The following is a 13943-nucleotide window of genomic DNA, read 5'->3' on the forward strand; positions in this document are numbered from 1 at the left end:
TCTTTAAACTGATAATTATTCCCTCAGATCATATTAAAATATATCTTCAAAGATAAAAAAGATGAATATTGAGATCATGAACCGATTGATGTTAGGCAACCATTGAAAACTTGAAAGCACTGGATTGCTGTTACGCCCTATTGTAGAACTCCACAGCAGTGCGCATCCACGATTGCACTCGCAGAATTTGAACCCAGGGCCGTGATCAGTGGAACTAATCCGTGTTGGGTAGAGACAGGTATCTACCACAGTATAATGGAAGATGATCGCGCTATTTCGTGAATTGATTGAGGTTGAACCGTTGGATGCTGGCCGGCTCAGTGTTTTAGTGGTTAAACGCTCGCGCACGAAATCGAAGGCACTGGATTCGAATTACGTAGGCGGAATCGTGGATGCGCATTGCTGAGCAGTCAAACAATAGGACGAAACGGCCGTCTAGTGCTTCCATGTTTTCAATGGCGGTCTAACATCAATCAGTTCATGATCTCAGTCAAAAACTTAATAATCTCCACAACCGCATATTGATAACTATGAATATATTGAACTATCTTTCCTCCGATTGTTTAGTACAGTGAAACTCAAATGAGAATGTAAGTCTAACTATATACGTAAATCAAAACATTCAATTAGTGACATAGATTTTATTTTTGTTCATCCATTCAGTACAAGAGTTTCTTTGGCTATAAGTCTATTCAAAGGAGCTTCCAAGATCATCACTTTAATAGAAATTAAACTAAGGAAAAAAAACACCATAATAAATGGTAAATACTTTCGTTCACAATAAAAGTAGAAGGCCTGACTATTCATCTAACTTGGACTGTTTATGCACATGACCATATTTTACTGAATTCGCACAAAATTCAAAACATGCGCTCAAATCTCAACACTACTAAATAATAAAAATTACATATTTTTCATACACACATGTACACACAGTAATGTCTCAAATAGAATTCACTTGATCAAACGAGTTAACATGACATCGGCATACCCAAACCTCTTTTGATTTTGATTAAACTAACTAACTATAATCATTTTGAAATTATTGATAAGTAATGATCTTTTTTCCCTTTGACTTCAGAAGTAAACTATATCATCACTGTAGAACATAATTTTCTCACATCAAAGTATATTCAATTTCAATGGATAGAACATTTATTACTAGTCACCCTTAGCATTAAGCATGTTATAAGCCTAACCAGATATTTCTTTTGCTACCAAAGGATAAAAAATAACTCCGTACTAAAGAGGAGTAGATATTATCTTCATTTATAGCTTAGCAATACATTTTATATTGCTGAGTGGATTTAGACAAGAATAGAAATATCGAAATTGTGATCACCCTGTCGTAGCGAGTTTTAAGCAGTATGATACATATAATAAAAATACTTTCACCCTTTGTCAACAGCTAATTAAAGGAGACAACTTACTCTATTGAATAAAGTAATACATTTATCTAGTTATATCCAATAGTTGAAAAATATATTCAAATTATAAAAAAGATGGATGGTTGCTAGAAGTGGATTGCAGGACACGCATTTTTTCTAATGAGGACTCGTCAGCTGGATGTACATGTATTTCAGAGTTGATGTTCACTTCAGAATTCCAGTCCAGTACCGTTCACTTCAAACGTCATTTCATCATCCATTTAATTAATGAGTCCTGATAGCCACTTGCTTGTGCAATGAAGTGAAGTTTTAAATCATATTATATTTTTTGTTTGAATGTTCCAATTGATGTTTAGTACTGCAATTGACCAGTCTGTTATTGACATATGTGCACCATGTGCGTATTCCCTTAAATCGCATGCATTATAAGTAGGAATGAATGGTGGTTAACAATGAAATTCAGGACATGCTTCTAAAAGTAAACTGTCCAACATGTTACATAATTTTGTAAACTCATTTAAACTCATTATATATAATCAATATATGAGATTATATTCAATTAGAAAATAAATTTAAAGTTTAACATAGTTAAGGAGTGAGAAAAGAGAGCAATTAAAATGCGTTCATACGTTTGCGTTTTGTAGTGAATGTGATATTCCAATAAAATTGTTATTTTATTTCGATCAATGTACTAGCGTTAGGAGTAAATATTGAAATGAGAAGAAACCTTATTTATGGTCAGGTATTCAATTGTAAAATTGATTAATTCACTCAATGTTTAATATTTAGTGAGGCCCTTTATTTTGTCATCATTTAGATAGGATGATTTTGTCGACGGGCTCTCCACTTTAGTGGCTCGAGATCTGACTCGAATTAGATCATATGAATGTTTGTTGTCGAAATATATATGTCTTGACTATTCTCGTATATCTATATCGACTTAATCAGCGTTGAGTGATTAACGGAATTAAATAAGTCATAAACGAGAATGGACTTGTGAATACATATATTTTTATATATAAAGCGAATGGAATAGAGTGCAGCGAAACGACGCGCAGTAGAGACGGCGGGTAAACCAACTCCATTTAACCAAATGTTAATCAATATTTATACTTACACAAAAATAAGTTACAGACATATGATGAGTAATGGGATATGAAGTGTACACGCACCTACGCGCTCATAGAAATAGTCAAGATTGATAAGCGAATAATTAACAAGGTCAAAATGTGACTCAAGCAGAATGAATAGATTGGCCTGTCCGAAAGCTAGAATAAGGTATATGTGCTTAGCATGCCAATCAACACTACAATTATAATACCTTTTGTACATGTATATTTTTATAGTTTAAATTATGAACTTGTCGTAGCTAAACTATCGTTGAAAACATGAATGTATTGCACGGATGTTTCATCCATTTATAAGACATTAGGATCTTTGTTCCCACATGAAAACGCTTTACTCTCAAACTACTAAACTGATATGTAACGATGTTAATATCTAACTCTTGATAATGAACTACCATCTCTCATTGCATGCAGCAAATAACTGTCTCACAACCAACATGGGTGTACTGTAATAGCTGTGGCTTTTCATCTGAACTCCATGAGTTGTATCCCGAAATAGTCATCATTGAGTGCAGAGATTGTAAAGCTTTCATAGTTTAAACCCTATTTTCAGACGTTCGGTCATGGATGAACAATGGTGAGGAGTTCTGTACTTAGATGAAACTCCCATCTAGTGCATTAAGGTTTCAATGATGGTCTAACTAAAATCAGTTCATAATTTAAACTATGAAAATGTTACAATCGCCAAGAATTTCCATGTCTTAAATATCAGTTTGTAAACATCGGACTCATAAAATGACTTTGAAAAAAAACCAGATTAGAGGTTTAAATTAGAAAATAATCTGGATAAGATCGACAGTTTATTTATGAAAGAATAACTATTACGCAACTAATTTATCTTTTTATTTAAACATTAACCATTGAAGCACTGATTATAACTTGTAAGGCTTCCTAAGGACATTTTTATGCTGTATATATACACTTGATTTGTGCCTGTCGTGGTTGTCCATGCTTCTGGCTGCTTGAGGAATGTATTTCCCTCTGCCAAACTTCAACTTCTCTCTCTCTAGTTACCTGGACTGGTACGTGTTGGAATAGCCAGCTTATGTATAAATTGCGGCACAAAGTTTTCGTTCCGTTCTCAGATTAGATGAACTCATAATCTCTTCAAACAAAGCAGTTACAACATCGACTTATATGGCCTTGTCACCGTAATAAACTAATAACACATCAACTGGCAAGAGCAACCTTGAGTCAACTCTGAATTCTTATCGTTCCTCTGTAATATAGCTTCTTGCCTAACTTAGCCGGTTCATACCAGAGCACATATCAGCCTCCACTTCATGAATCATATATTTCAGACATACATGGTTTATAGACAAACAGACCAGACCTCATCACATCATAAAAGGAAAAATAATATTTATACAAGAACAAGACCAAAAATGGCTTTAAGTGTGAGAGATTATAACTAATAGATTGGGAATAACTTCAGAATAGTAAATCGTATAATAGTAGCTAACAGCTCAAATGAAATCTTATAATAAGATATATATATGTATATAACCATAACCTATAAAGAAAAATGGTAGGTGTAGGATAAATTAATGTGAATGACTTAGTTTTATCTGTTAATTGATCGTCATCAAGTATTTACAATAGAACGGAGCGGCTTATTGTTTTTGTCATACCAACTGTGAATGGTAGTGCTCATTGACGCAGTGACTAAGTTGCAAGGTTATAAGCTCGATAAGGCTGTAATTTCCAGAGCAGCTGAAATTTCGGACACAAGTGGATAGAACAAAAGGAGGTAAATAAATTGTCTCTCTGAAAGTGAGTGATATTCCATAAATGTTCAATTCATAGTAGCTAAATAGTAGTTCTCATATGCTGCTTACCTCTGTTGAAATATTTCATGATGAATAACAAGTTTCTAATATTTGTACATTGTATAAAGTAACAAATGTCCTCGCAAAATCGCTATATGGCATAATGTATAGTTCAATAGAATAGTCTTATAACTAGAATAATGAAAGTTTATTACACCTGTTTCATAATTTGTCATAAGGTTAAAGGAGTACGAACTTTACTCAAAACATCGTGAATAACAATATCGGTGAGACTTTGATTTATGAATGACCTTTAAGCAACGCCTTAGTGACCTTGAAAGTATACGTCTACTTATCAGTGTTAAATTAGGGTGATAAACCAGTGTAAGTAATTAAAATTATGATTTACAGTTGATGGTTAAGGTTAAGAATTAGATTTAGGGTTTTCATCATGAACTGACATCAGTTAAATTGCCAAAATTCTATTTAGCCAAATGAATGAATAAGTGAATTTCACGCAAAAACCCAAGACCTTTTATCTTAAATCTGATTGTTTCGTCTATAAATTATAGTCTCGCCTCAGATATCCATTAAAAACACGAACCCCATTTTATTGTCTGTACCATTATGTAATACTGATTAGGAAGATATGTGATCATTTTAAAAATGGAATCATAATTTTATTGAGATATTTTCTTACATACTAGATGATAAGTACTTCGGATACCGTTTTCGAAATACAATAAGTAAGAATGTTCAGTAGCCTAAAAATGAATTGAATAACAGTCTACAAGAGTTGTTTTGAAATGCTCATAATCTTTATTAGATACTGGAATAAGGTCACATGTCTAACGAATGAGGATTTTAAACTGGATTACAGCGCTAATTTCGTTAGTGAAAGTTGACGTACTACAAAATTCAGGACCAAGAGATAATGATTGTAGCTGAATAGTCAATCATGTCATACCAGAGCAATTGAAAATAGATTTCTCTTGCGATTACGGAAAAGTAGCTTCAGTCTTGATCTTCCGTATGATTTTTGCCAACAATATCAATTGTAATCTTTGAATTTGAGACGTTGATCATCTGTCAAATCATAGAATGTATGTGAACGTAATGAAATATTCTGTTCCAATTCTGGTATTCTAGACTTAATTTCATCCACATAATTCAGGATAAGACATTTCAAATAACCATGATTTGGATGGATATGCTTCCGCCGTAATGATTTGAAAAATGGTCTTGGATATTCACGTTTATCTATACAACTTTTCGGAAAATTGATTCTGCCATTCGCTATGGCAAGCTTGACAGAAAACCTAAGAAGTCAACTGAGTTCCTTTACTGTCATAGCATCCATGCAACTGATCAGATAATTAAAACAACCTATACTATCTTTGAATACGAAAAAGATATTGGAATATTTCATTACGTTCACATACATTCTATGATTTGACAGATGATCAACGTCTCAAATTCAAAGATTACAATTGATATTGTTGGCAAAAATCATACGGAAGATCAAGACTGAAGCTACTTTTCCGTAATCGCAAGAGAAATCTATTTTCAATTACTCCAGTATAACATTATTGACTATTCAGCTACAATCATTATCTCTTGGTCTTAAATTTTGTAGTACGTCAACTTTCGCTAACGAAATCAGAGCTAGAATTGAATAAAGCTAAAACATAGGATAATTGGTATGTATTTAAAGATCAATACAAGTAGCATCGAATTATAGAATGATATCAAATAGAGAGTTATTAAGTGACAATGTGTGGTGAACAGAATAAAGAAATATGCTGACCATGATATGTGATTATTATTGATTCGATTACATACAAATTTATTGTTGCCAAGTAAAATGAAAAAGTCTAACATTAAAGTTATGTAAACCATTGTATCATATAAAGTATTAGTTTACTAAATTAGCTACATACTGAGTGTATACATCTAAGTCAACATTGAATATCAGCTTGAAGCTTGATAACTAAATATGTAGATATATACTACTTAAATAAATAACAATGTCACATTTTCAAATAGATGTAAACAATGAACGAAGAAACGACGATTCAGCATACCTTTGAAATATTTTTTGGCAACTGAACTATAATTCAAACTTATATCTCCAGGGGATAACAGTATTAATATTATATTAAATGAATGTCATGAAATGACATATTTACGCTATCATTAATATCAGTCGGTGTCAAGGCTAAATCGATTAGCAAATAGCATTTAACTATTAAGAAACTGGTTGATAATTTCACAAAATTATCAGTGCATATTTTACTTATGAACATAGATGGATGGTGGCTAGAAGTGGATTGCAGGACACGCATTTTTTCTAATGAGGACTCGTCAGCTGGATGTACATGTATTTCAGAGTTGATGTTCACTCCAGGATTCCAGTCCAGTACCGTTCACTTCAAACGTCATTTCATCATCCATTTAATTAATGAGTCCTGATAGCCACTTGCTTGTGCAATGAAGTGAAGTTTTAAATCATTTTGTATTATTTGTTTGAATGTTCCGATTGATGTTTAGTACTGTAATTGATCAGTCTGTTATTGACATATGTGCCTTGTGTGCCGATTGCCTCGACATTACCTAAGTCACTAAACGTGCGTCCTGGATTCCATGGCTACCCACCACCCATCTTTGCTTATAATCCTTGTGACTTCAGGCAATCTCAAGGCAATCCGTACAGGATGCACATGGGTCGATAAGAAACTGGTCAGTTAAAGTTTTAAACATCAATGTGAACATTCAAACAAACAATGCAAAATGCATGTTTTATTGTTTTTATATGACAAATGTTGCAAAAGAAGACTTTTCCAAATGGATTTCATCAAATATAAGTTGAACTGAGACGTTTAGTTGGTTGTTGTGAAGTGATGATTATTAAATAATAATGTTATAAAACAATGCTAATAGGAAACGAGATTCAGTTATAAGTCATAATGTTATTCATAAACTTTGAATTTGTAAACAGTTGAGATTCCTAAGTTAATTTACTTTGGTTAGCTTGCAATTATAATTTTGATACAATTGTCAAGCAATGTCTGCATCAACCAGGTATTGGTGTTGGTGAAAAAATGTATAATAGCACAATAATTCTTTGTTTGAAACGCAACTGTTTGTATTTCTTTGTGTCTAAGAAACGGAAAAATACATTCAGTCCAAAGTTAAAATAATAAATTAGCGTAATTTAATGACTGAATTCATGAGTTGATCTCATCTAGACCGCCATTGAATACCTGGAAGCACTGAACGACTGTTTCTTCCTAGTATGAGACTCCTCAGCAGTGCGCATACACGATCTCGCAAGTGGAGCTCGAACCCAGGACCTTCGGTCTCGTTCGCGAATGGCTAACCTCTATATCACGGAGCTGGCATCCAACGGTGTTAATGTCTAACTCCAACCAATCCAAGAATAAATTGGTGAATGTTTTGTAGAAAACAATTGCTAAAGATCTAGGCAAAACGTTCAGTAGCTGGAGAGTTTTACGTTTTCTTGATATAGTTATTGTTAAGAATGTGACTACTACTGAATTAAATCACATCACTCTTAATAGTAACTTGAATACCTTAGATGATAGGATTCTGATTAGTTCAACTCCTATAACCTGTCCTTGTCGTAGTATATAATATTTGTTAGACGCATCAATGTGAAATTGTTGTGCTCCTTGTGTACTTCATTTGTATATGTGAATTATTCTTTCAGAATGTATCCGAAGAAAATGATATGAATGAACTGAATGGTTTGTATTTGTTGAAAAGGTATTGGTCAGTTATTTGGAGAACTTCAAATATCTATCTAAACTCATATCCATAAAGATATAAGAAAATTATAAACCTACCTTATTACCTATGAGACACAGCGAAACTATGAAACATATTTAAATTACTTCATTATTTTATTGGTTATTTGAATCGTCCCTATGAAGTTTAGGACTTCAGTTGACCAGTCACATATTGACATATGTTCACTTTATACGTATTGCCTCTATATTCTCATAATTCACGAGCATTTCAAGCAAAGATGGGTGGTGGATACCAGTGGAATCCAGGATACGTGTTTCTTTTTATTTGGGATTATCTGACTATCAGGACTCAAAAGCTCGGTGGATAACGCGATGAAATCTGAAGAGAACGGTACTGGATCAGAGTGAATGTGGACTCTAAGATACCGGTATATCTAGCCAACGAGTCCCAACTAGGACGAAATATGTGTCCTGAATTCAACTGCTAGCCAATATCCATATCCGCTTATATTTAAATTACGGTCATATTGTTTACATTTATATCTCTTGTTGTTCTTATGTAATTTCTATGTATAATTTACATTTCTACTTGGCTAAAATATGGAACAAAATCATATTGTCAGAATTTTATCATTTTAATGAATAAAATGCTTTATCTTCCATGCGGAAGTATTTAAATGTATCGTAACATGTCAGAAAAAAAATCAATGCTGTACCTAATCATGCTGTAACAAAAATTGAACTATAATTTAAAGTATCGATCATTCCATAAATGCCTGGAGATCTCATACTTACTTTTTATGTACGTGACCTGAATGTCTCATGTATTCAGATCAAGACAAGGTTTTGAGCGATCACTGTAAAACTAGTTTGAAACCAGAATAAAATAATTTCTAAAGTTATCTAGCCAATGATAACACAGTAAATAACTAACATCAAAGAATCTATTGTCACAAACAATTTGATGTGATCAGTAATGGGGTTGTGAAGATTGTTGAGTTTTTGAGTGAGATGACGAGTCGATCAATGTTAAACCATCACTAAAAACTTGCAAGAACTGGATGGCCATTACGTTCTAGTAGGGGAATTCTACGATACCGCACACAGAATTCGAATTCAGGACCTTCGGTTTCGCGTTTGAACGCTTAACCTCTAGACCACTGAGCCGGTGTTCAATGGTGTTAATGCCTGACTTCAGATAATCCACGACATTACGCTACTGTCTTTCATTGTCTGAGGTAGATACCTGTCTCTATCCGACACAGACTATCTCCACTGGTCACGGTTTCTCACTAGAACTCTAAGAATTACCTCTCTAACATTGATTAGTTCATGATCTCAATCAAAAATGTTTTGATATAAGGTGAAACAGATTTGATCATCAGAATGAGATACATGTAACGCATAAAAGTAGATGTATATTTCATCTTTATTATTTTTAAGACATTTAATCCCTCATCAAAGTTTCTACATCATAAACTGCTTTCAGTTAATGAGCTTGAAGTAACCTTTATAAAGTAAACGTTCCTTAAAGTCAGAAAAACTTCGAATAGAATTATAGTTATGTATAGCATACGATAAATAGTTTGTTTAGGACAATATTGTGGTCTGGCAACTCGAACTGATGTACGTACGAACGTACGAAGTTCTACGTTGTTACTGACTGACTAAGACAATATTATAAACATGCGTATTTATTAATTCGCGTTAATTTTAGTAACTTAATCGATAATCATATACGAGATTGTCCCACTACTTTTGCATCTATAAACGTATATCTGTTAATGTCAGTTGACATACTGTTCAAGAATTCAATTACGTAATTATTTAATCATAACTATTGCAGCTTTAGATAAAACATGTTTGTATATATTAAAGTATTCTTTCGACGGATTGATTTACCATCTTTTGTGCACAAGATAATTTTCAAAAGAGGGTGTAAATCTTTAAACAAATGTCCGTCTTGTAAAAAACTATAGATAGAAAGACAAATTTGTTTGTGTTTTGTTGCTGATTTTTATTTAGTTAAATACATAAACATTGGTACAAGAAGGCACCAAACAGATATGCGCCATATAAATCATTCGATTTATGTAATGGTTTGGATACTGCCTGGATTCCCAAACCGAAGCAGGTGGCTTTCAGAGGGGGCTACACCACTAGCCTTTGATTTAAAGGTCTGACCCATAAGGCAGTCTTAAGGTAGCCAGTGGCCGACAATTGGCTCATACAACATTAGTTTCCTTAGGATCATGGAACCCATGTACACTGTTGGTTTGGAATCAGGATTTTCCCACTCCCTCTCTACATACCTACCCGGTTAAGGCGTCGGACATTCACTTTTTGTCCTCACATTTTTGTAAACAACACCCCCGTCGCAAGAACTCAGTGAGTAGGACTTCCCTGCCAGTGGTTGTATGCACGTGGGCAATTGACAGCATTTCAAGAGGGAAAGCTGACTCTACTCTCGGTCTTACCAGAGCATTTGGGGATGAGATTATATCATGAGATTATCTCATGTAAAGTTACTATTGGCAATTGGATAAATACTTGTACAGTTGAATTCGCAAGCCAATCTAAGCTAGACCACTACTGATAACCTGGAAGCACTGAACGGTCGTTTTTGTCCTATTATGCGACTTCTAAACGATGCACATCCAAGATTGCGCATGCAGGACTCAAACCCGGAAACTTTGGTTTCGCTCACGAACCTCTAACCTCTAGATCACTGGGCCGTTATCCAACGATATTAATGTCTAACTTTAATCGATCCATGATCTTTTGTAACCATTCATTATCTGAAGCGAATAACTATCTTCATCCCATATAGATTGGACTCCACTGGTCCTGGCCGTCCAGTGCCTCAAGGTTTACAATGTTAGTCCGATTTAAATTGACTCGTGAATTCACAAATCCCCATACTAATTCGTTATATGATTACTCAATGATTATTGAACAGTTTAGACTAAAACCTAATAATCTCTGTAGATACAAACGTGATGTTTGCCAAAAAAACTTTTGTTAAAGAAAAAGTGACTGTCTGAAGTAGTACTTAAGCTAAACAAGATTATGATTAAAACGAGTTAATAGCTATACACTAGCTCAGAAATATTTTTCTCAATAGATAGTAACTATTATTTATTTTTATTTATTTATTTTAAGACATAGACATTGGTACAAGGAAAACTTTTTTTGTATTTGTTAGTGTTTATTTTTGTTGTTGCCTAAGTAACTTGTTGAAATACCCTGTGCTGAGAATTATATATTGTACTAAAATATAATATTGGATAAAGCCATTAATAATAATAATAATAATAATAATAATAATCCGCCACACAAATCTCATTTGATATGTGTGAGGGCCTGGGTGCCCACACCGAAGCAGATGGTTTTCTTAAGGGCCCACACTTGGAACCTTCGACCTGAAAGTCTGATCCACAAGGCAGTGGAGATTCCCAAGGAGATGCAGTCCCATGGTAGCCAGTCACCAACGATTAGTTCATACGAAGTTTGTTCCTTCAGGATACTGGAGCTCATGTGCACCATTGGTTTGGAATCACGGTTTTCCAACTCCCTTAGATGGACTCACCGTCTCGACCGGCCCGGTTAAAGCGTCGGACATTCGCTTTTCGTCGTCTCATTTTCGTAAACAGCACCAGTGCCACTAAGAAGGCAATGAGTAGGACTTCCCTGACAGAGGCTATATACACGTGTCCATGTGAGAGCATTTGGAGAGGGAGAGCGGACTCTCCCCGCTCTCGGCCGTACCAGGGCATTTAGGAGCTTTCACTGTTAAATAGAATGACTATACACAATTCATGCAACCTTTTTGTTTTCAATGTATACGATTATATAATGTATTTATTCATTTCAGATGGTGAAAATGTTAACATTAGTAGCATTAATGTATGGTTTATCACAATTACCAAGGCATACAATCTATTTACATGGATTAATTAATCGTGACTTTTGGTTTAAATCTTATTCAATTAAAGCATGGGCTGCAGCAAATTTCGCTCGTGATTCATCCACATGTTATAATCCATTTATATATGCATGGATAAATAAAAATTTTCGACAAGATATTTATCATTTATTTTATTCATGCTTTTTATCATGTTTTAAAATACGTTTACCTAAATTAACACGTTCATCAAATAAAACAAATTTGTTAACACGTAGCAACAATAATAATATACAATTGCCAATGATTCGTATGAATCAACCATCATCTATAAATGAAGGGAATTCAAATTCTATTCATTATTTCCCAATCAATCATTCAACTACTCATAGTGAATTACATGATAAATCAAATGTAAATCGTATTTCAGATGCTTAAAACAAAACAAGACACTAATAACAATAACCACCAACACCACCACCAGCACCACCACCACTACAACAACAACAACACATTCAAGATACTTAAGTGGTGTTAATAATGTAAAACTATCTAGATAGATTATGTTTTAATCTATACTGTTTATTTTAAACAGAAGTAAAAAGAAGTTAAAATGTATTTTGTATACATTTACACGTACCATTATTACTATGTATTGGTTCAGTATAATAATATCATGATAACATTGTGAAAGATTTATGATTATGATTATATAGAAATGTCATTTATTTCATGACAAATGTTAATATTCTGTATTATTTTCTATTTTAAAATATATAAATATACTTTATTATGGTTATTAATATTGATAAAAGTGCTAAAGTCAACGAGAACATATAAGTTGGGGATAATGAAATGTACTTGGATACAAAATTATAGAATGTCTTAGTGAAATGTAAGAACTATATAGTAAATATTTCATTTGTGAAATGTTAATCAATTATTTCAGATTTGTATTATTCCTTCATTTTGTTCTGTTTGATCTTCTTAACTGTTTGCTATCAGGTATTCTACTCTCGATTGGTGATACATACTATTTATATCTGTTGACATCAGTAGTACACACTACAGTACGTGTGTTAATCGTTGTACAGAGGATTTCTTGCTAGAAGCTAGTCAATGAAGTATATCTATCGCTTTTTTTAAACTCATTATAGGGAAACATTGTTAAAGATTAGAAATTTATTTAAAGTTACGTATGGTCCTAAGTTTAAACAGTTTACTTTCAGATCGATATGTTCTACTATTATGAGTTTAATAGAGTTCTTAAAATGTGATCTGAGTTTCAGTCACTTATTTTACATAGCTGAAGTTTATTATGATACCATTTGATTTGATTGTTAAGATTTGAGGGGATAAAATCAATGTTTCAACATATTTTCACAGTAAACTGATCTGTTTTAGCAAATAACAATTATGAAATGTGAAAGAAGAGACCGAAAATTAATATTAAGATCACTTGATCGGAAGTTAACGTCCATCAATAATGTCTTAATACAAATGGTTACCGTAAAAACAATGATCTACAGTACAACGTTTAGTAATACTCAGCTGTCTCGCTTAGAGTTCACATGGATATATATACATATATATACTATACAAGAAGTAGTAATGTATCATTTTCGATTTTGGGTTGTGGAAAATATTGAATTTCATTGAGATCATGAACCGATCGATGTTAGACTATCATTGAAAACCTAAAAACCCTCAGTGGCTGAACCTTAGACATTAACAATGTGGAGTCCTGATTCAGTGGTGTACAGGTGTTATATCCCGATAAGCATAATGAATGGTAACTTTTGGGATCCATTTATGAACCAATACTATGCGTATATTTTTATCGTATAATTGTCAAATAACTAGACTATACATATTCACGTCCAACTTATTATGAGCTTTATTTTAACCTATGAGCTATTATAATACGATCTAACATTCTTGAATTATGCCCTGTCTATTAATTACTACCTCTATCATTCACATCC

The 13943-nt window shown here is 33.3% G+C and overlaps 1 protein-coding gene across 1 annotated transcript in view; it reads left to right on the top strand.

The window, feature by feature from the left end:
- Positions 1-12748, top strand: part of MS3_00009204 (uncharacterized protein) — a 42149-nt gene extending 29401 nt beyond the window's left edge. Inside the window, exon 3 of the mRNA XM_035733270.2 lies at positions 11929-12748. Coding sequence (XP_035587592.1) covers positions 11929-12396 — 468 coding nt within the window. The 3' untranslated portion in view covers positions 12397-12748. The remainder of the gene's footprint in view (positions 1-11928) is intronic.
- The last annotated feature ends 1195 nt before the right edge of the window (positions 12749-13943 follow it).

This window comes from Schistosoma haematobium, chromosome 5 (genome assembly GCF_000699445.3).
Source record: "Schistosoma haematobium chromosome 5, whole genome shotgun sequence".
Taxonomy (NCBI): domain Eukaryota; kingdom Metazoa; phylum Platyhelminthes; class Trematoda; order Strigeidida; family Schistosomatidae; genus Schistosoma; species Schistosoma haematobium.